This window comes from Euprymna scolopes, chromosome 19, assembly GCF_053919585.1.
Source record: "Euprymna scolopes isolate OS-2025 chromosome 19, ASM5391958v1, whole genome shotgun sequence".
NCBI classification, from domain to species: Eukaryota; Metazoa; Mollusca; class Cephalopoda; order Sepiida; family Sepiolidae; genus Euprymna; species Euprymna scolopes.
The window spans coordinates 36,900,582-36,923,858 of record NC_136500.1 but is presented as its reverse complement, the minus strand read 5'-3'; the positions used below and the strand labels follow the sequence as shown (position 1 = coordinate 36,923,858).

Sequence of the window (23,277 nt, the reverse complement as noted above, 5' to 3'; positions counted from 1 at the left end):
GCAGAAATTGAAATATAACGCCCAGCTCACTACTTAGGATGCCCCCTAATCATAGTAGGTTCTGATGTCTCAGTTTCAAGGTGCCTTATAGGGGGTAAATGAAAGTTTTTTTAAAAAATGCAAAGGTTCAGTTAGAGGTTAGGGTTTTAAAAAAAAAATTAGTCTTTCTAAAAAAAAAAATGAAAAAATTTTTTCAAAAAAAAAAAAAAAAGAAAAAGGGAAACAAAAAGAAGGTGGCTTTCAGATCGTAAACTACTTCGACCAATTCCTGGACTGACTAGAGATTCTCTGTCAATACTCGAAACTGGCTCTGCAGATACTAAAATCCTCTGAATATGCATTCATTACGAGTACCATATTATTTTAAGTCTAACATTGATTAAAAACAGTAAATTAATAGTCCTTGTTGATGTAGAATCAATGGATCAATTTTTTTTTCATATGTCTTTTTAAGTAAAAACAATATTACGTACTTCATAGCATGCAACTTCATTTTTCTCTTTTATGGCCCGGGTAACGCTGGGTACCTCTGCGAGTTGATATGTAAAAGAAATACATGAGAGAAATCACGGCTACCGAGAGAGGAGGCCTGTGAACATGACAGCGTGACGTCATTACCAGGTCAACATGTAGGTAAAGGGTGCCTAAAGTTTCCTGTGTTCAACCATGTAGCCACGTTAATAGTCATAAAAAATATTTTTGGTTGCCTTAGAGAATATCTGTGGTAATTTTATGAGGGTAGTCCAAACGTGCATGTATTTTATTCTCCTAAAGAGAAAAAACAATTCTCCATTTGGATAATTATATAATTGCAATTATTATAATAATTGCACATTGGGATAATTTTAATCTAACAAAATATAACAGTAAGTGGACTTGTTTTTGAACTTTTATGTCTATTGAAGAAAGTCAAATATTTCATTTTATTCATTTTTTTTTAAACTGAAGGAAAACAATTTTTATATGAGAATATTTTTCATTCCGTTTTTTTAATAATAAATAAAACTTTTCATTGAGTATTTCCAAATATTTTAAAGTTAGAAGCATTTTTCACAACAGTTTTTTTTTTTTTTAACTAAAACAATCGATGAATTCAATATTTTAGCACCGGGCATAATTTATTTCTTTGAAATATATTTAAACCTTAAAATGTTATAAAACAAACAAACAAAAACTTTATCTGCAAATAATTTACATGACTGAAACGGGAAATGAAATAGGAAATTCTCTATTCTCTCCTGAAACATACGAACACAAATTCATCTTAAAAATTCATTAACTAATCAGTTTTAATTAAAGTTTTGATATTAACTAAAAAATAAAGAGTACATTAAATTTTAGTTAACATATTTTCTTGTGTTTATCTTATAAATAAATATTGTTTGGCTTTCTGCATACCAATATTATGTCAACACAGTGTGTACACGGTAAAATACCATTCTTAACAGCGGGGGGGGGGGGTTCTAACTATTCTGCACTTCCACCTAACAATTTAATGAAAAAAAAATAGATACCATAAAAACACCATAAAAATTTAATTTAACTTGAAAATTCTATCTAAAATATAGCACAGTGCATACACTGCATAAGCACCATAATTATTATTATTATTATTATTATTATTATTATAACAACAACAACAACAACAACAATAATAATAAAAAAAAAAGGTACTTCACGGGGAATGTGGACCCTGCGTAAATGGATTTTAATTTAATGGTTGCTCCCTAAAAAGCGCATGCGCAAAAGGTTTTCATTGGTTTATTTAATCACAAAAACCTTTTTGAAGGTACTATTTGAGGCAAAAAAAAAGGGCCAAAATCATTATTTGAATATGTATGAAAAAATAAATGTAACAAAAAATAAAAATATTTAGTGTGGAAAATATAATAATAAAAATAAATTAAAATAAAAATAAAAAATAAAAACAAGCATGAAATAAAAATATAAATCAAATTTAATTAAAGAAATAAAAAAATTTTTTTTTTAATTCCAAAAATAAAATAAGAACACCCTCGATTAAAAAAAAAGTGCATAAGATATATACGAAGAAAGTGAAAGAGAACCTCACGGAGCAGCCATTAAATTAAAACCCATTTATGCAGTGTCCACATTCCCCATGAAGTACCAAAAAAAACTGTAGATGACATCAACTAGCGCCACACCAACTGGTTGTGAAGGGCTAGGGAGGATGGAAAGTCTGAGGTGGGAGAGTACTAACCAGATCTCCACTGGAAATGTGCAGTTCAAATCTGGTACTTGGGGAGATATTTTGTCACTCAAACCCCAGGAAACACCAATGGCCGATGCCAATGAGAAATCAATGGCAAACGGCTATTGCGATAACGTACAATCATCTGCACGAGTAGTCAAGAGGTGGAGAACACTGGAAATCTGGGGAGACTTATCGTCACTCGGTCTCCAGCAAATACCACAGGTTACTGCCATTGAGCGATCACTGATAATGGCATGTGAGACAATTTCTAGTGAGTAAAATAATAATGTCCCTTCCCAAATTCACCACCACCCTGATTTAATATCATAGATGTTTACTATATTTTCTTAGTTTTTAACCAATGTTCACATCATGTTATGATTGTCTTTTAGATTATTTTGAAAATAAAGACTATAGTGGAGTATAGGATTCCTAACCATGTAACTGATGAAAATACGCTACACATTTTGATGAAAAACATGAGAAAAAAACGAACATAGAAGAACAGAAAACCAAAACTTTAAAAAAACTTTAAATATAATTTCTGTATTTAAATATTTCAACATATAATCTTGTAGGGAAAATCCAGTTCCCCAATAAAGGGCACTCTGGATAGGAACAACAATTCAGATTGTCTCAGTCATGATGGATTTCTCTTCCACCGGCCGAAGATAGAAAGGGTGAATTGTAGCATAAGAACAGATACTACTCTGTGATCTTGTCCGAAGGCTAAGAATTGTTTGTTTTTATGTTTCTTTCTTTGTTCCCTGAATTCATAATTCAGTTTCATCAGTATTAGATTGTACATTGCTGTAAAATTATGTAATTTGACAAAGATATATTGAATAAAGTTCAGTTTTATTATTGATCGAATTGGGTTCCTTTCTTTTTTCTTAACTTGTTTTAATGCTCTTATAAAAAATGCCCTCATATAGTATCGACAGTGACAGTTTGACAAATTTTACCTACATTGCCTGCAGGCATTTTTCAGTTAATAAGTCTTCTATATTTCGGTGGCCGTGGAGAAACCCGGCAGAGACGATTATTTGGCTAATATGTGACATAGATAAAAAGAAAGTCTTTGAAATTAAAGGGAAGTAATTCAATCATCCGTGCGTAATTATGTCCCTTGTTTGGAGAACTTGTTGTTGCTGTAAAAATGGCGATATCAATTCTTGTCTATCGCCAAGGAATTGTTCGTTTTCGACGAATGTTTCCACCATTTCATCATCGCATTCAACCTTTTTCATCCCCGGTTACGCAAACAGATGCCGAAGAGACGATCGAATACCCCCCGATCAAACCACGATGGCCTCCGGGATCTTGGGGCAGCATGAGAGAAAAACATGCCTGGGAAGCGTGGGAGAAAAAGGTCGAACTCGACACGAATTCTCTGACCGTCATGGAACGATTAAAGTTCTTCTCGGATAAGCTTCACAATAGCTGGAAGTTTCCAATGATTCAGCATTATCCAGACGCCCTTCACTATCAACAAGACGTCACAAAAACCGCATTACTCAACGGCATGCCGGATTATTACGATATTTTAGAAGAAGAAGCTATGTCTCGTTTGCCGACTATTAGGACCAAGGTTGAGGAAGTTCTGCTCTTAGAAAATGATTTGCTGGACAGATCGAACATCCGATTCGAAGTCCCGCCCCATGGCGCATTCAAGAGTCACTCGATTCGCTCCCAGCTTATCGACTGTTTAGTTCGATCCTTATCCGCGGATTACCCCCATTTACGAACTTGCCAGTATGGGGAGTGTGTCAAGGTGAAGGCTTTCTGGGACCGACATGGCTACCCCCTTCTACCTTCTATCTTTAAAAGTGACGATGGCGACGATAAACAGTCGTCCTACAGGGGAAAAATGTACACACGTTTCCACACGGATTTTACTTGTTCACACCAACTTCGCTCTGAAATGCCACTAAAACCGGTAAAACAAAACTTCCTTTCCTTTTTTTTTTTTTTTTTCGACTTGCCATTCCGATTCAACTTCTAAAATGTTCGGGTAAAGATTAAAGGTTACTTTGGTGCTTGTCTAGGATTTACACCCTTTCCCTTTAAAAAAGGAAGGAAAATCTGATGTATGTACCTGTGTGTTTTTTTTTTTTTTTTTTTTTTTACAAAGGCATCACCACTTATCAATGCCAAGAAGCCACTCGAGGATAAAGGTTAAAGAGTGTACAGTAGACAATCGTTAGTAATGGAAATTCGGTAAATTTGTTGGCAGATTTGCCGTTTAGTTGTACAAATATTCTCGAACCAGGTAGTCACTAAAAGGGACTCGTAAAGGTGGTACACACTGGTACTAGTGCAAAGTGCAGAGAGTGATCCGGACGTAAATAATAACGTTATTATTTAAAAAGCCATTCTTAACATGGGGGCGGGAGGGGAGGATGTTTTGTCAACCTTACAATTGAATAAAGAAACATATCATAAAACTTTAATTAAACTTGGAAATACAATTTAAAAAATAACGCGGAGCAGGAGCACCGTAAAAAGTCGACACCGGTATCTTAGAAGCTTTTTTTGGGTTTGTATTACTGTACACACACATAGATTCGAAAAAGTTGTCAAAAAACAAATATATAACAAATAAATGTTATCAAAGGCAAGATAAGTTACTTTTCTACCTAACTGGATATATTTTTCGTGTTTTTATTCAATGTAACATATTTATTCAGCTCGAAAAACATACAGTGTTTACCGATGTATTGGAAAATTCAAGATGGCGTCTGATTCTCTCTTTAACACGGTAAGTTTGGGAAAAGGTGTTATGAATAAAGAACTATACAAAATACTATTAAAAACCCGCCGAATATATGTCAACCTATGTCACGGTAACATATATTGAGCGAGTTTTTAACAGTATTTTATCTGGATTTTTATTTATAACACCTTTTCCCAAACTTACCGTGTTAAAGAGAGAATCAGACGCCATCTTGAATTTTCCAATACATCGGTAAACACTGTATGTTTTTCGAGCTGAATAAACATGTTACATTGAATAAAAACATGAAAAATATATCCAGTTAGGTAGAAAAGTAACTTATCTTGCTTTTGATAACATTTATTTGTTATATATCTGTTTTTTGACAACTTTTTCGAATCTATGTGTACAGTAATACAACCCCCCCTTTTTTTGTTACATCTTTCACAAACTTTACAATTGAAAATGTAATCAAAATTTAATTAAAATTAACCACTTTGTTTAACAAATTAAAAAAGTAATGCAAGATGAAGTTTTAAAATGATTAAATATATTTCATTTTATAATTTAAAAAAAACATTGACCAATAAAAATGAAATTTTGGGTATTTATGTATTTTTGGTGCCGTGCTGAAATGATAACGTTATTTAAAAAAAAAAAAAAAAACATTCGGCAATCTCCAAAAATACCGTTAGGGCTTACAACATGGCCGCCAGAAGAGTCACGTGATCCGGTTGATCCAAAACATGAATCGCCGTATTACGAAACCGGAAAACGCAAATTTAAAGCAAACTTTGACAAACAAGCATAATAATTAAGTACAAAAACAGTTTTTCAATATCATAATAATAAATAATTTATTTAGAACGGTCATTTATTTTTTTGTTGAGAAACAATCACAGTTTGTTTGTTTTTTAAAACAGTGTTTATAAAAAATATTTTATTCAGAGTTTTTCATAAAACTGGTATTTAAAACAAGGTGTTCATTTTTTTTAAGATGTAATGTTATAAAAATATGATGTAAAAAAAAAACAGTTTATATTTTTAATTTTCATTTTATAAATTTAGACAGAATAGATAGAGGCGATGCAACAAATTAGCTCACAAAATTTATTTGGGCCGACTCTTTCACGCCACATAAATTCATTTAAATATGAAGTGAAGAGAGCGCTGACAACATTATATCAACAAAAAATTAAATACAAACAAATTGTGATTGTTTGTCAAAGTTTGCCTTCAAGGCTGCGTTTTCCATTTGCACGATTCATGTTTTGGATCAACCGGATCACGTGACTCTTCTGGCGGCCATGTTGTAAGCCCTAACGGTATTTTTGGAGATTACCAAACATTCTTAGTGAGGAGGTGAGGATGTTTTGTAAGTATTCTGTACTTCCACCTTACAATTTAAAAAAACGAAAAGCATCGTAAAACTTGAATTTAAACTGGAAAAAAAAAACTATATAAAAATAGCATAGTACCATGCCATCGTATGCATCCCAGAACAATATCTACTGTAAAATTAAACAAAAATTTGGTGCTTATGCATTTTTTGGTGCAAGTCTATAAATGGGCCACAACAAATCTTTTATACAATAAAAATCTGAAAAAAATCTTTATAGTGTATGTTCTTGTCACTGCATGAAGATGTCATATTCCAAAAATTACGCAAATCGATCAAGTAGTTTTTATTTTATTTAAGAAAATAAAAAATTATCGGAAGTTTAATCGAAGATTTGGCACGCACCAAACGCCACTAACGACCCCTGGCGGAAATATGGGTCAACAAGGGCAGTACATGCAGACCATCGAATATTTTATCAATCAAGTACTTTTTTTTTTTTTTTTTTTTGAAGAAAATCAAATTTTACGATTTCTATGGATAATAAATAAATTGACTTCTTTTAATAAAGAGAATGTGGAAAACACTAGTTTTTTTTGTTGTTTTTTTTTTTTGTTCGTCTGAAAACAGACTTTAATAAGCGAAGTAGTTTTTTTAAAGAAAAAACAAATTTTACGATTTTTAAGGATAATAAATAAATAAATTGACTTCTTTTAATAAAGAGAATGTGTCTTTTAATAAAGATAATGTGTCTTTGGGTTTGTATTACTGTACACATAGATTCGAAAAAGTTGTCAAAAAAACAAATATATAACAAATAAATGTTATCAAAGGCAAGATAAGTTACTTTTCTACCTAACGGGATAATTTTCTAGTGTTTTTATTTAATGTAACATGTTTATTCAGCTCGAAAAACATACTTTAAAATAGGTTTTCGGTGGTGCTGAAAACGAATATCACATTTAAATTTGGGGCAGATAAGTAGTTTTTATGATATGAAGAGTGGTGACCCCTTCGTAAAAAAAAAAAAAAAAATCAATATCTGAGAGATGAAAGGCAATTGAAATGGATTATTCAAATATCTATGCATCTCATATGGAGATCAAGTATTAGTCCCAGAAAATAGTCCCTTGATTTCTGAGAACTTCAAAATAAAATGAAACGTATGTTATGTTTACTTATACACTAATACCATTAAGAAATGTATGAACCCCCTATTCCTCTCAGCTATAATCTTGTATAAAATAACAGTTTGAATCATGCTTAATAAGTGTCAATATAATTGTGTGCTCAACATTAAATATTCCATTGACTTAGGTGTATCAGAATTTTTGTAGGAACTTTTGACACCCCTAACACGAAACTGCGAATAAAATATAAAAATCTCGTAATTTCTCTGTTAAAAGTGGGTTATTTATTTTCTTTATGGATTATACTTCCAAAATAAACTATTAAAGTTGTTTTAAAAGTAATAGAAATATATATTTTTTTTTTAAACAGTAATGAATTTTCCGAACTCAATATTTTTCAATTTTTAAACTTTAAAAATCTATCAAAATTTTTCTATTGATTCTATTTTTACGATATTTTCAAGGTCAATGTGAAATTTTATGTTCTTTCGAATAAACCGAATATAATATTTTAGACAAACGTTTTTTTTTTTAATTCACGCCCCCCCCTATTTTCAAGTTTCTATTAAAAAGTAAATAATTAATTTACTCACCGAAAAGTAAATAATTAATTTACTCACAAATTGAAGAGAAAAGGTCAATAAATAATATATTCAAATTTAAAGCAAAAAACAAGTAGTGTTTTTTAGAATTTTACCTTTAAAGTTTGAAGTTTAAAACCTTTTTTTTTTTAAACCACGTTATTTGTTTTTTCTTTTTGTTTTTTTTTTTCTAATGGAACCTTGGTCCTTGCTCCTTTAATTGAAAAAAAAACATTAGGGCTTGAATTACATTTTTCGAGGAGTTATAAGCTTGGAAAGACAGGGGTCGAATAATTCACGCCTCCCATTTTGAAATGTCTATTAAAAAGTAAATAATTAAGTTATGTACCAAAGTCTTATATATCACAAATTGAAGAGAAAAGGTCAATAAATAATATATTCAAATTTAAAACAAAAAAAAAAGTACTGTTTTTTTAGAAATTTACCTGTAAAGTCCGAAGTTTAAAACCTTTTAAAAAAAAAAACACTTTTTTTTTTTTTTTTTTTTTTTTTTTTTAAATGAAACCTTGGTCCTTGCTCCTTTTAATTGAAAAAAAATTAAGGCTTGAATTACATTTTTCGAGGAGTTATAAGCTTGGAAAGATGGGGTGGAATTATTCACTATTTTCACAAAATTTCTGACACACCTACGTGTTCATATGTCTTAAAACAACCAAAAGTGCAGAATTTATCCTTTTATATTTTTAACAAAATAAATATTTGGATTTTTGTTTAAGTTGAATTTCTTTCTTTCTTTTCAAGTTTGTGGACCATTTTAGCCCTTTGTGTACTGAAACTCCTTATCCTCTGTTCAAATATTGGCCAAAAGATTTATCGCAATTCAAAGAATGGGTGAAGACGACTTGTGTTCCAGGTAACTTGATCTTTTTTTTTCTTTCTTTTTTTTTTAACCATAAATCATTAAAACTAAATGGCAGTAATTAATGTTTCGATCAATTATTGTACACAATGGTTGCAAAGTAACTCCCTATTAAAAAGAAATAAATTGAAAAATAAATAGTTTGAGTTGGTACCATGAAAATCTCAAAGTTACAGAGTCAGTATCTGGTTCTGCTACAAAAATTAAACAAGAAATATTATGGGAAGTTGTACGTAAGATTACGGCAGCATTGTTGCAAAAATGTTGAAATTTGCAAGAGAAACGTGCATTGAGATGATCACAAATTTAAAAAATCAAATCATAAAAGATTATCCCAAAAGACTTGGAACTTAATACAACTGGGAATTGTTACTACAGTAAAAAGGGAAGCATTAGATAAAAGTATAAACTCCTCCCTGTACTCCAATGCTATCACCAAGGCAACAAAACAATCTCAATAGCTTCATCCAAATGTTTTTCTCCAGGCTACTGTTCTCATCTTTAGTGTGATTTTTACAATGTTTCAGTCAATGTAACCTCCAATCTTCTTCAGGTATATCTTGTTAAACTTGGGAATGTTTCTGTCAAACTTGGGAGGTTGAAGGTTCAATTCCCGCTGTGGGCAACCAAAAAATACATTTGCGAATAACTTAGGACCTCTATCTAGTTATGGCTGACGGAACAAGAGCATGCTTCCCCTATGTAATAAATAAAGGGTTCTGTTTGAAATTCCGTCAATTTCCGAGCTCGACAGAAACATTCCTAAGTTTGACAAAATACACCTGAAGGTTTGAGGTTACATTGACCAAAACGTGAAAATCACGCTCAAGATGAGAACGGTAGTCCGATGGATCTAAATAATACAAATAACCAATCTTCATCTCAAAAATTCAGAAATGTCATTTTTTTTCTCTATATCTGAGTTAGAATTTTCCATTTTTAATCTAATTTTACGTGTTCTTTTGTCTTCTCGCTATATTGGATCATGGATTTTTCATGTTGCTGCATCGGATTATTGCCTTTCTATGTTCCCAGTCTCTTCTCATCACTTTTTTTTCCAGAGTGACAGATTTTGACGTACAGGTTAAGTTAGCAGCATCTATTGATGTGAACATGACAATGACAACCGATTTTGTTGATGACATGTCTAAAATTTTGAACCCATGCAATAAAATATAAACTGACAGCAGCAAAAAAAAATATGCTCTTCAACATTAACACATAGTATTAGCGGAAGATGCCATGCCATGCCATTAATTTTTTTTTTTTTTTTTTTTTTAACACTGAATAGAAATGCCATGCCATTAATTTTTTTTTTTTTTTTTTAACACTGAATAGAAATGCCATGCCATTAATTTTGTGTTTTTTTTTTTTAGCACTGAATAGAAATGGTTGCAACCAGGTTGCAGTGATGTTGTCACTTTCTGGTTAAAACTAATTCTCATGATCTATTTTGCATGAAAATGCAATTTATAATGATGACCGAAACCTTTAATTTAGAAAATGTCTATTTATTTGGAGCTTGAAATGATTGAAAAATAATAAAAAAACAAAACCCAAAAACTATCAAAAGAACATCTACTAAAATGATTGAACGATATCATTTTAAAAAATTTGTGTGAAAGGTGATAACATGAACCTACAAGTTATACAGATATCAAACCAATATCAATATTTATTATTGTGACTATAATGATATCTTTTTTGTAATTGTGTCTATAACAATAGCATTTATATGATTGTGACTATGATGATACCATTTGTAACTATCACAATATCCTTTTTGTAAATGTGGCCGTAACGAAATCCTTTTTGTAAATGTGGCGGTAACGCTGTCCCTTTCGTGATTGTGACCGTAATGCTATCCCTTTCGTGATTGTGACCGTAACATTTTTATAATTGCGTAGCATTACAAGTTGATTTTTTCTTTTTAGATAATTGTTATTTTATCAACTTGCATGAAAGGGCTACGTAAAAGATGCTTAAAACCGTTTGAATTATGCAAATACCATCAGAAGTTCAAAAGTTATGAGAATTTTAAGTGCAAAAATTTAGGCTTTTCTGTGGACATTTTTCTTTAAAAAAAAGTCAGCTAAATTACAGACCTCAACATTTCAAGAAATTCGGTAATTTCGCCACCATTTATTTATTTTTCAAGCTATTCTCATGAAACTTGGCACTCTTATGTAAAATTGTGTGCTCTTTCTCATTATGCAGTCAAATTTGATGTATATCTTTACCATAAGCCATGAATTATAAATTCAGATGTACAAATTTCAATTTTTTTTAAACTGGCGTATGGTATCATACAGTGGGTGTCTATTTATGAATAAAACTAAGTATTATAGTGGTATTTAAATATAACTTTATTGAGAATAGTCATTTTCCTGCCTCCTTGTTTCAACCTTAACATTTAAAATGATTACTTTTCTAGGTTTTAGGGTATGCTGAAAACGAATATCGCATTTAAATTTTCTGCAAATAAGTAGTTTTCCGGATATTTAGCAATGTCATTTCTTATGTTATCGCTAGTGGCCATCTTGGAGCGTGCAAACACAACCCCAAGAAACTATGTGCAAACGCGCATACCAAGATGGCCACCAGCAATAACATAAGAATTGACATAAGCTACTTATTTGCAGAAAATTTAAATGTGATATTCGTTTTCAGCATACCCGAAAACCCTAAGAGGTAGTCATTTTAAAGAAAAATGTTAAGGTGGAAATAAGGTAAAAATTTACAAAAGGCATCACAATGAAATTCTTTATCGAACCACCTAATTATTATTATTTAGGTATCCTCAGTTAAAAAAAAAAACTGTTTTGTTTTACAGATTCGAAAAAATGGTCTTGACAATGAGTTAAAAATAAAAACAAATTATACAAAATACTATTAGAAGCTCACCCAATAAATGTCATGAGGACATTTATTGGTTGGGTTTCTAACAGTATTTTGTATATTTTTAAGCTATTGTCAAGATTTCAAAGACACAAGATACCACGTGGCTATTTTTCTTGTGCAACATTTGACACTAATTGTTGAAATAAACAAACATTTTACATTAAATAAACACACTAAAAACTTATCCAACTAGGTAGAAGAGTAACTTATCTTGCCTTTGATAATATTTATTTGAGTGCTTATGCAGTTATGTTACCGTGCTATTTTTTCAAATAGCATTTTTAAGTTAAATAAAAAAGATATTGTGAAACTTGAATTTAATTGTTAGGTGAAAGTACAGAATAGTTAACAAAACACCCTTCCCTCCCCATATTAAGAATGGGTTTCTAAATAATGTTATTATTTCAGCATGATAGCATAAGTGCACAAGTACCTTTTATTTGTCATATATATATATATATATATATATATATTTTCTTGACCACTAAAAAAGACAATTCTACCTTAAGTACAAGTAAGAAGTTATAAAAACAATGTTATATAAAACGCTTTTAATACATTGTATTAAAAGCGTTTTAAACAACAAAATAGTTTTGGCTCGGTATTGTTTGAAAATCAAATTTGAAAAACTTGAAAATATTTTTTTTAAATTGACAAACTCTGAATAAAAAATCAAACTGTTTTCTATTTTTAAGAGAATACAAACGAAACTCATTAATACGCTGACTGTAGACAGCTCAGCGCATTAGCGCATAGTGAGCCGTTTTCCTGTTATCTTCTTTATTTTGTAATTTCTATAAAAGATAACATTTTAAAGAAATTTCCGCACATTAATAATTATTAAATTTACATATTATACATGAAAATAATTCTGAAACTATTATCTATATGAAAATGGATGATATATACCGATTTATCTTATCAATTTTGAAATATTCTTCGTCAACTTTGCTCGGTCGTAACTTCCAGTAGTCGTAAAATTATAAATCAAAGTCCAGTAGAGATGGACTTCTTTGTTCATATAGCCTGTAAAATTTCAGTCATATCCAATCAAATATAACCCTACGCATATGTATCCAAACGTAACATATGAAATGTAAACATTGAAAAAACAGTTTCCCTTTTTGCTGTCGTCATTTTTTACCGTTTTTTTTATTTTTAACTTGGAGCATAAAAAATTGAACGCATAAAAGAAAAATCAATTAACATCATTGAAATGCTTATTTTATTCTCTTTCCATCAATGTAATTCTTTAAAAAATTGACCCACAAATAAAAAAGATATTACTTGTTGAAGCACATTAGGTATGTAATATTGCCGATGTCCACGAAAATACAGCATAAGCTTGTAATGCTAAATTGTGACCATAACGATATACTATTCATATTAGTTCTTAATCATTTATAATTATTTATATTCAATGTAAATATCTGATATTTTCGCGTTGCATAACGTCAAGACTTTTAATGCTCCCTCTCTTCTTTCTGTTTCCATCCTTCATTTAGGTTATCTTCATGGTGATCCTTGTCAATTTGGCCTCCTTGCTATGGACTGCCCAATGAAACTGTATCGTCGTCAACTCAAATATGAAAAAGACATTGTCAACGATTTACAAACTGGGATGGGTTTGGTCACAATGTTCGCATGGACAGTTGCACAAGCCCACTACCTTGGTATGTATCTCTATATGAATGTTTATAACTGCTACGTTCTTTATAAATCTAATAAATAAAACAGATGATTCCTCTCTCTCCTCCCCTTTTCAATCTCTCTTTTCTTCCTCCTCCTTTATCTCCCTTCTTTTCTTTCTCTCCCTTTCATCCTCTCTTTCTTTTAGAAGTTTGAGTTTTAATCTTTGGTAATTATTTTCAATTAAATCATTAAATCTAACACGCAATGACATCAGGAATAAAAATTTATTTTATATTTTGATTTACTTAATTAAATATGAAGGTTGTCCCAAAAGTAAAGCCTCCTTTCTTTTTCTTTTTTTCTTTTTTTAACTCAAAAAAGTTGAAGAACTACAAAGACGAGAGATGCGTACATACAGTCATCATAACATGCAGTTTTTAATCCCTTTTGATCCATTCGGGCGGAAAAAAAAAAAATAGGCATTACTTTTGAAACATACCTCATATATTAATGAATAGTTTTTGCATATCTATTCAGCAGATTTGTGTACCTTTTTTAGAAATCAAGTGGCGTGAGGTGTTTTGGGTTTCAACTGGATAAATGAATGACCATCAGTTTGGTTGTTTCTTAGACAAAAACAAAAGTTATTGTTCAAATAATTGTTATACAAGAAGTAGATCTTGTTGTTGTACTAGTAATTGTATTAGGTTGGTGCAAAAATAATGGTTTTTGACATTCAACTTCAAAAGATCATAACTCCTTTCATAAACTTTATTAAGCAAAATAAGAGCCATTAGAATCAACACACATTTGCCAACGAGAAACAAGTTTATTTATCCCATTAGCATAGAAACCCAGAGTTCTGGAAGGGATGAAGTCATTGAAGGCTGATTTGGCATCATCTCGGCTTTTGAAGGATTTTTCATACAGGAAGTTGTCGAGATGCTTGAAAAAGTGAAAATCAGTGGGTGAGAGATCTGGTGAATATAGCGGATGAGGCAGTCTTGTAGCCCAATTCCCTCAGCTTCTACAGGGTCAGTGGAGCAACATGCAAGCAAGCATTGTCATGGAGGAGAATTGGTCTCTTCATATTGACTAATCTTGGGCACATGTTGGCGCTTCTGGCGCATTTTGTCAATTTGTCAGCAGTACTTCTCTGCCATAATCATTTTGCCTGGATTCAAGAAGCTGATGGATGAAACCAGCCAGAGACCACCAAACAGTTTTTTTTTTTTTTTTTTTTTTTTTTGTGCAATTTTGGCTTCGGGAAGTGTTGTAGGGCTTCTCCGGCATCCAACCACTGACTGTGCCAAACGTCGCCGGTTGTCATAGAGGATCCACTTCTCATCACACATCACAATCCACTCGAGAAATGGGTCATTTTTGTTGCACAGAAGGAGCATAGAAAACACCTCAAAACGACAATTTTTGTGATTATCGTTCAATTTATGCAGCACCCATTTTTTTACTCTCTTATTTGCTTTAAATGGCGAACGACTGTTGAGTGGTCGACCTCGAGTTCAACAGCAACTTCTCGGATAGTTTTGCAAGGATCAGCTTTAATTACGGCTTTCAAATGTTTGTTGTCAACTGCAGTCAGCTGGCCATGACCATCTTCATCTTCAAAGCTTTTGTCACCATTGCGAAGACGCACCCCCAATCTTCGTTAAAACTTGCTGAAGAACAAGGGAGGTAATTATCTTCTGAAATCATAGGCCAATTTAGGAAAACTTAATTTTCTCTAATTGTCTTTAAAAAGTGTTTTCATTAATAAGTTTCTACTTTATTCAAAGATTACAAAAAAATGATGTTTATTACTGCGACATGCAAGTAAAAAATCTATTTAATTTTCAACTCCATATTTTAATTTCCACTCTCATAACGAAGAAACCCCAAATCTTTTTTTCCTTTAAAAGTAAAGTGAATCAACTAAACATTCTCAAAAAATTAAATAAAATTAATTTCATCTTTTGTTTAGAACAAACTAAACTAAACTAAGAGTAGGCTTAACAAATCAGTTCAGTTTAGATTGTAAAATCGGGAATAGTGAAATTACTTTACATTTTGGTGCATATCATTTAATTTTCGATTATCCATTATATAAAATTTGAATGGAAATAAAATTTTAGGTTTTCTCTTTGTAAATTTACAATTCTTTTGTGTCATTGATATTTTTTTTTTCCAGGGAATTTCAAGTTAAGTTACTATCTTTTATTTTTTTGCAAAGATTTAGATGACCCCATTTAAAGATTTTAGATATGATGATAAAATCACATAAAATGTTTCGTTTGCGATACCTACCGCTTGAAAGAGTCTCTTTTAATCAATGTACTTTTGTATTTATGTACCCAGAGAAGGTACCGTGCGTAAATAATAATGTTATTAAGAAACCAATTCTTAACATGGGGAGGGGCTGGGGTTTTTTGTAATTCTTCTATACTTTCATCTAACAATTTAATAAACAAAAGATATTGTAAAACTTTAATTTTATTTAAAAATACCATGAAAAAAATAGCACAGTACCAAATATCATCAAGTCTGTTGCCAAGGTCGCTGGAAAGATGGTGGGATCCTTCTACCGCTCCAGAAGATATCTCACTACTGATACAATTCTCTATCTATATAAAAGCCAAGTACATCCAAGGATGGAATACTGTTGCCATATCTGGGCAGGAGCTGCTAAAAACAGCCTATCCTGCCTTGACAGAGTACAAAATAGACTAAGTGGCTTAGTGGAGGATGCCCTTTTCTCTTCCCTGCAACCTCTCTCCCACAGAAGAGACGTTGCGAGCCTATCCTTGTTTTATCGTTATTTCCATGGCAGGTGCTCGTCTGAACTCCAATCTCTGGTCCCCCCTCGCCAATCTTTCACGAAAAACGCCCATCTAGCTGAATCCACTGTGAAAAATTTCTCCCACTCTATATCTGTGCCTAAATCAAAACGTGGATTCCATGAACAAAGCTTCTTTCTTAGAACTGCACGCCTGTGGAACTCTGTTCCGTCTGCCTGCTTCCTACCGGACTACAACTTGGATGTCTTCAAGTCCAACGTTAACAAATTCCTAATGAACCGTCCCCTTAAGTAAACACTTCATTAAATCTCCACACTAAAGTAATGTACTTGCAATAACCCTTATCCCTGAGTGGCTTCCGGGCCTTGATAAGTGGTGATCACTGTGTAAAAAAAAAAAAAAAAAAAAAATATTCACTTGTTCATTCTTTGTGTAATACAATGGAAATGTCTGTGCTAAATTTCAATCATACTGAATTTACGTTCAGTTATACATTAGTACCCTGGCTATAGTGAAAATAGCAACCTGTATATGATATATATATATATATATGAAGGTCGTTCCAAAAGTAAAGCCTCCTATTTTTTTTTTTTTCTTTTTAATCCCAAAAGTTTAAAAAACGGGAGTGATGCCAGATTTTTTTTCTACATAGTTACTACCATTCTCAATGCTTTTTTGCCAGGACTCAATGATGCATCTCTGCTTCTGACGTGCGTCCATGACGATGGTTTCTTTCTTAGTTTCACACCATCAATATTTGCAAGAAAGAGATGAAACTTTCAAGTCATTTATACATAAGTTCAGTCATCATAACAATGCAATTTGCAATCCTCTTTGATCCATGGAGGCAGAATTAAAAAATAGGAGGCATTACTTTTGGAATGTCCAACACATATATTTATTTCATTATGGGGTAAGTCACCAGCTATCAATGCCCAAAGGCAACTTGAGGATAAGATTTAATGAGTGTCAGGTGGATGGTGAGACAACACTGTGATAATCAGTAATGGTGGAACTTAGATAAAATTTGATTATTTAAGAGAACTTTAAAAAAACAAACTTACTTACATTGGACTTGAAAACAGCCATGTTATAGTCAGCTGAGAAGCAGCACTGCAGTATTGTTCCACAGATGGGAAGTTTTAGGAAAGAAACTTTGCTCATGGAATTTTCGTTTAGTTTTAGGTATAGATAGAGAATAAGAGAAATTGTTAGCAGTTGTTGTAGCTAGATGAATGTCTGCTGAGAATGTTCTGGGGGTGGAGCTCAGTTGGTAAAGGAAAGTCTTGTGTGCATGTGTGTGTCTAGCTGAAATATAAAAAAAATACACAAGGCACACTCCACAAAGGTGATATATTCTTTTTTACCATTGTCTCCGGTATATAGGTACTTTTTTTTTTTTTTTTTTTTTTTTTAATTTTTCATTCTTTTGGGAGTCAACATAAACAGAATTAGTCGGGGTGGAAGGGGGTCGATATTTTTAGTGACTTTTTTTTTTTTTTTTTCAAGGAAAATGAAAAGAGGATAAAGAAAGCTACACAGAAAGAGAGAGATAGAAGTTTTAAAAGAAAAAATGTTGCACTTTTTTAACTCTTCTATTTTGTTGTTCATGCTCTCGGGCAGTGCTGAGCAATCATGCTAGTCTTAATATGCAATGAATAGGTATTGTTTCAGTATTAATTAACCACGTAATAGTCAAGACTTGGGAATCATGTAAGCAGCGATTTGCTTTGGACAAAGCACAACTCTAAAATTGTCAGATGACCAAAGGGACGTTACTCAGCTGGTCTTCAATATCTTTTTCAAACTGTATACAGCTATGGTGCAACCATACTTAGAATTCACATTATCGGTTCGAGCACCTATCTTGCTCAGAATATTGATTGCTTAGAAATTGTTCAGAGATGTGCAAAAAATGAATACCTTTCATCAGACAACTGTCATACTCTGACTGCTTTGTTTTTCCTGGGTTTGCAGTCATTGAAACTACGACGTGAAGCAACAGATTAAGTAAACATTCACAAAATTATTAACCATCTCATTGACAATAACTTTGCAAATTTTTTCCGTTTCCGTGTGACTAACACACACATACCTGATAAAAAAACAGCACAACTTTCATGATTTTCAGAAACATTTTTTTTTTTTTTTTTCACGATCAGAATGGCAGAAGCATGGAATAAATTGCATACATCAATTGTTGGATGTCAAGACATTGTATCCTTTAAAATCTCCATACTTAATGAAATTCACTAAAACTAATCTTGATGCCTCCCCCCACCTTCTACATGCACAGGCCTTTTTGATGAGTTGTATTGCACTGTACACAATAATTTTGCCATTATCGTTATCTTCGTTGTCATCGTTGGTATCCCAAACAAAAATTTTATTTTTTCGTTATGTATAGAAACTTTGGTGCTTATTTAGAATTATGCTTATTTAAAAAAAAAAAAAAAATAAATAAATACAGTAAATTTTTTTATGATATACATACCCATTACAGAATGAAGATGTCATATTCCAAAAACCACATAAATTGATCAAGTAGATTTTGTTTAATAAAATCAAATTCTATGATGAGCTAGACAGAGCTGGAAGATGCCATATTTTTTTAGAATTTCAAGGGCAGACAATTTGACTACCGAGATTTATGGACCATGCTATGACTGTCAAAAATTTTTAATCACAAAAAAATGTAAAAAAAAAATTATTTTCTTAATTTAAAAAAAAATACTTGATCAATTTATGTGATTTTTGGAATATGACATCTTCATTCTGTTATGAGTACTTACATCATAAAGATTTTTCTGTATTTAAAAAATTTTTTTTTGTGTAATTCTAAATATGCACCAGAATGTTTAATATGGGCACCTAGATCTGTACAAAACAAATATTGATACCAAATTTATTTTGGTAGCTCAATTAGTCACCATTTTCTGACCGTTCTAAGTTTGTTGGAAATTAGAAAAATTCCCACTTGATGCACTTGACCAATGTCGAAAAGCCAGTTTTCAACCGTGTATATATCCTTCCGACAACAACGGGGCTCTTCAGGCACCGAAAGAAAACCGCTCGGCAGGCTCTGAATTCCCCTGAAAAGAGTGGGTAACATTCAACAAGGCCCAAGTGAAGGTTGCCAAAACACGGGACAACCTACATGAGTGTACAGGACGTTTGGTAACCCTACGGTGCCGACGTGCAGACTATCACACACATACTCACAGAGGATGCCTCAAACACTGCCTGACAATGGATCTTGAGATGGAGTGAAACGCGATAATGATGATGACAACGACAGTGTATGATAAAAAATAAAGGCTTTGAACAAGTAAAAAATTCTTACAAATGCAATTCCTTGTGGCCAATAGAAATTAATCATAATGGATGCAATATGGTTCTTCTCCAGAATTCTCCTCCGTGCAACTACACTATAATAGTGGAATTCGAAAAATGAAAAAAAATCGATTTAAAAAAAAAAAAAATAAAAATAACAATGTAGCTTTTTTTACATAGGCATCCCCACTTATCAAGGCCAAGAGGCCACTAGAGAATAGGGGGGTTAGAGTGTACAGTAGAAATTGGACAATATAGTAACCTTCTGACATTTTTGTGTGAATTTCAACTAAAAGCAATGATATTTTATTTTATTGGCATGAAAACCTTGACACTTCAAAAGCATGTGGACTCGATCTTATCCCAGCTGTGCTATTAAAAAAGTGTTCAGCCGAAGTAGCTCCAGTTCTCTCCAAACTCTACAACAAATGCCTTAATGAAGCTTGCTTTCCGGGCTGTTGGAAAACTGCTTCTGTTGTACCAGTATTCAAGAATTCTGGCAAAAGGACTGACCCATCAAATTATCGCTCCATTAGCCTCCTCCCACTTTTTGCCAAAATATTTGAGACCTTAATTAACCATGCTCTAGTCCATCATCTTACAGATGCTAAACTTCTGACTGACAAACAATATGGATTTAGACAAGCCCGTTCCACAGCAGACATCCTAACTGTGATCTCTGAACGTATATACCATTCACTGGACAAAGCGGGGGAGGGCAGAGCGGTAGCTCTAGATATATCTAAGGCTTTTGACAGGGTATGGCATGAGGGTCTCCTCAGGAAAATTAGATCATATGGTATCACTGGTAGAATACTTAACATAATTAAATCCTTCTTAGATAAGAGAAAAATCCAGGTTGTCCTCGACTATCGTACATCTAAACAATATGATATAAATGCGGGGGTGCCCCAGGGTTCTATCCTTGGACCTCTATTGTTCCTGATATTCATAAATGACCTCCCCGACAAAATTGCCTCTGAGATGGGTATATATGCTGATGACACTACACTCTATGGCAGGCATGACAGGAAGACGAATGAATGCATTTCTAAAGAAATGGCAGAAACACTAGAGGAAGACCTCCAATCTGTGGTGGAATGGGGACAAAAGTGGTTGGTCGCGTTCAATGCTGCCAAGACTAAACTAGTTTCATTCAATAATTACAAGAAACCCTCTCTACCACCTATAGCAATGGCCAATGACTCTTTATCTGAGAGTACATCTTTCAAACTCCTTGGCCTAACGTTCACAGGAAACATGAGTTGGAACAATTACATTGAAGGCATTGCCAGGGCCGCTGCAAGAAAGGTGGGCTCTCTCTACCGTGCTAGAAAACTACTAACACCCGAAAGTATCCTGTACCTCTATAAGGCCACCATTCGCCCATGTATGGAGTATTGCTGTCACATCTGGGCTGGTGCATCTGCTACTAGTCTCTCGCTCCTTGACAAGGTTCAAAAGAGAGTCACAAACCTAATAGGCCCTGAACTGGCATCTAAGCTTCAGCTTCTGTCCCATCGACGAAATGTTGCATCCCTCTGCCTTTTCTACAAGTATTTTAGTGGTAAATGCTTTGACGAACTGCAATCACTTGTGCCCCCACGACGTGAGCACCCTCGACAAACCCGACAGGCTGCTAAATCCCACCCCCACACTGTAGAGATCCCTAGATGTAAAAGATCTTTTTACTCCAATAGTTTCTTCCCCAGAACTGCTAGACTCTGGAATTCCATTCCAGGTCCCTGCTTCCCCAACAGTACTGACGTGCAGAAGTTCAAGTGTAACGTGAACCAACATCTTGCTGCCCAAATCCCTACATAGTACCTCAGTAGTTGTTGCCCCTGATAGTAGCCCCCTACACCAAAGTGGCAATTTGCCTTGTTTGGGGTGAAAATGTAATAATAAAAAAATGTCAGAAGTGCTTAAATATGACTGCATTATTTTAAAAAACAAAAAAAACACGCTTTTTCAATCTTTAGCGAAAAAAACCAAAAAAAACCTTGCCATAATTCTTTCAGAACACGATTTAATAACAAGGAAAGTAACTCATATTTATGATTGTTAACGCAAAATTTATTAAAAACATTGACAATAGTTGCACACTATTTACCTCACCTTTTAACCTTCTGGTGTTTTTTTTTTTTGTTTTTTTGAGCCAAATATTTTATTTTTTGCTAATTTTTGTCAAAAAAATGTTTCCTTTAATTTTCTTTTTTTTTTTACTTTATCGTTTTTCATAAATTTTGGATATAATCATCACTGAAACATGACAATTAGGTAGAGACCATTTGTTTGCCTTGAAATTCAATTTTATAAATTTCGAATTTTACTATTGTAGTGTAGTTGCACCTTCCTCTCATTAAAAAACAAAAATAAAGACAAATTTGTATGGTGTACATATCCAGGACAAAAACAAAATTATCATATTCCAAAAAATCACATACATTAATCAAGTAGTTTTATTTTTAAATCAGAAAATCAAATTTTATGAATATCCGAAACATGGCTGTCTTGCCCACTATTTTGAAAAAAAATGTCAAGCAACAAAGGGAGCTAAGTCAACAATAATTCATACTAGATTTATGTTGTAATGCCTACGAATTCCCATTAATCGATTAAAAATGATTTTCTTTATAAAAATAAAACTACTTGATCAATTTACATGATGTTTGGAATATGATATTTTCGTTTTCATATGTACATACACCATACATATTTTTCTTTATTTTTGTTGTTTTTTTGGGGGGGATGAGGATTACAGACATGCACCGAAGAATGCATTATTAAAATGCTATAAATATTTTGATTTGTCTTTTCAGGTTTCAACATGCACACTGAGCTGACGTTTCCCCTTAGCAGCCAAATGATAATCACGGATGGTCAAAAGTTTTCCTTTTTTGCTTACCAATTAAATACGCTTGAAATGTGGAAAGATGATGATGCCAATCCTCTGAGGAATCTATGTTGGCACCAGGAAAACCTGAAACTCTTTGAAGATATCCAAGACGGTCAGTTGACTGGATTCAACGATGATGTTTTAAAGCAGATCATCAAATTTTTCATCAACCAGCCCTTCAAACCGGACTATCCTCTACGGCCATACTTACCTCCAGCTTCCAATGAAGAAACAATGTACATTAACTTTTCCAGATCTGATTTGTAGATAATTTACAATAAATAATGTTTCATTTATTCTTTGTTTTTAAGATTTTCTTTAACTTTTTCTTTTCTTTTTTCTTTTTGATTTTTTTTTTTTTAATTAAAAAAAATTTTTTTTTAAGATATTTAAAAATATGTCTTTATTGAAGTTTTATTTTGATTTTCCACAAAAATATTTTAAGGTATAGACTAATGATTGTACCAGAGGATTGCTGGCTTGCATTTTTTTAGTTCTTGGCCAGAATTCCTCTCATATCAAAAAAAAATTTCTTTTTAAATAAAAAAAAAAATCAGTATGATGTACGTACCCGTGATGAAACGAAAATGTTATATTCCAAAAATCATGTAAATGTAGTTTTGTTTTTAAATCAGAAAATCAAATTTTATGAGTAACAGAAGAGAAGCTGCCTTGTCTGCCATTTTGAGCAAAGTAAAGTATTTTTTTCTGATACTACACTTCACCTTTTCTGTCTTTGATTAGTGAGGAGAAATCCTAGACTGAGGCAATTTTTACTTCTGTTCCTATCCAGGGTGCCTCTTTTGGAGAGCTGGATTTTTCTTCACATTAAAAACCGACCTTGTGTCTAACTCTGCCC

At 32.6% G+C, this 23,277-nt stretch overlaps 1 protein-coding gene across 1 annotated transcript; it reads left to right on the top strand.

Annotated features, from left to right (window-relative positions):
• The first annotated feature begins 3,103 nt into the window (after positions 1 to 3,103).
• On the top strand, positions 3,104 to 22,714 carry LOC145303532 (large ribosomal subunit protein mL65-like). The gene is made up of 4 exons (XM_080144989.1): positions 3,104 to 4,154; positions 8,744 to 8,855; positions 13,268 to 13,435; positions 22,342 to 22,714. Exons 1-4 carry the CDS (start codon positions 3,375 to 3,377, stop codon positions 22,683 to 22,685), a joined length of 1,404 nt encoding a protein of 467 aa, XP_080001115.1. The 5' UTR covers positions 3,104 to 3,374; the 3' UTR covers positions 22,686 to 22,714.
• The last annotated feature ends 563 nt before the right edge of the window (positions 22,715 to 23,277 follow it).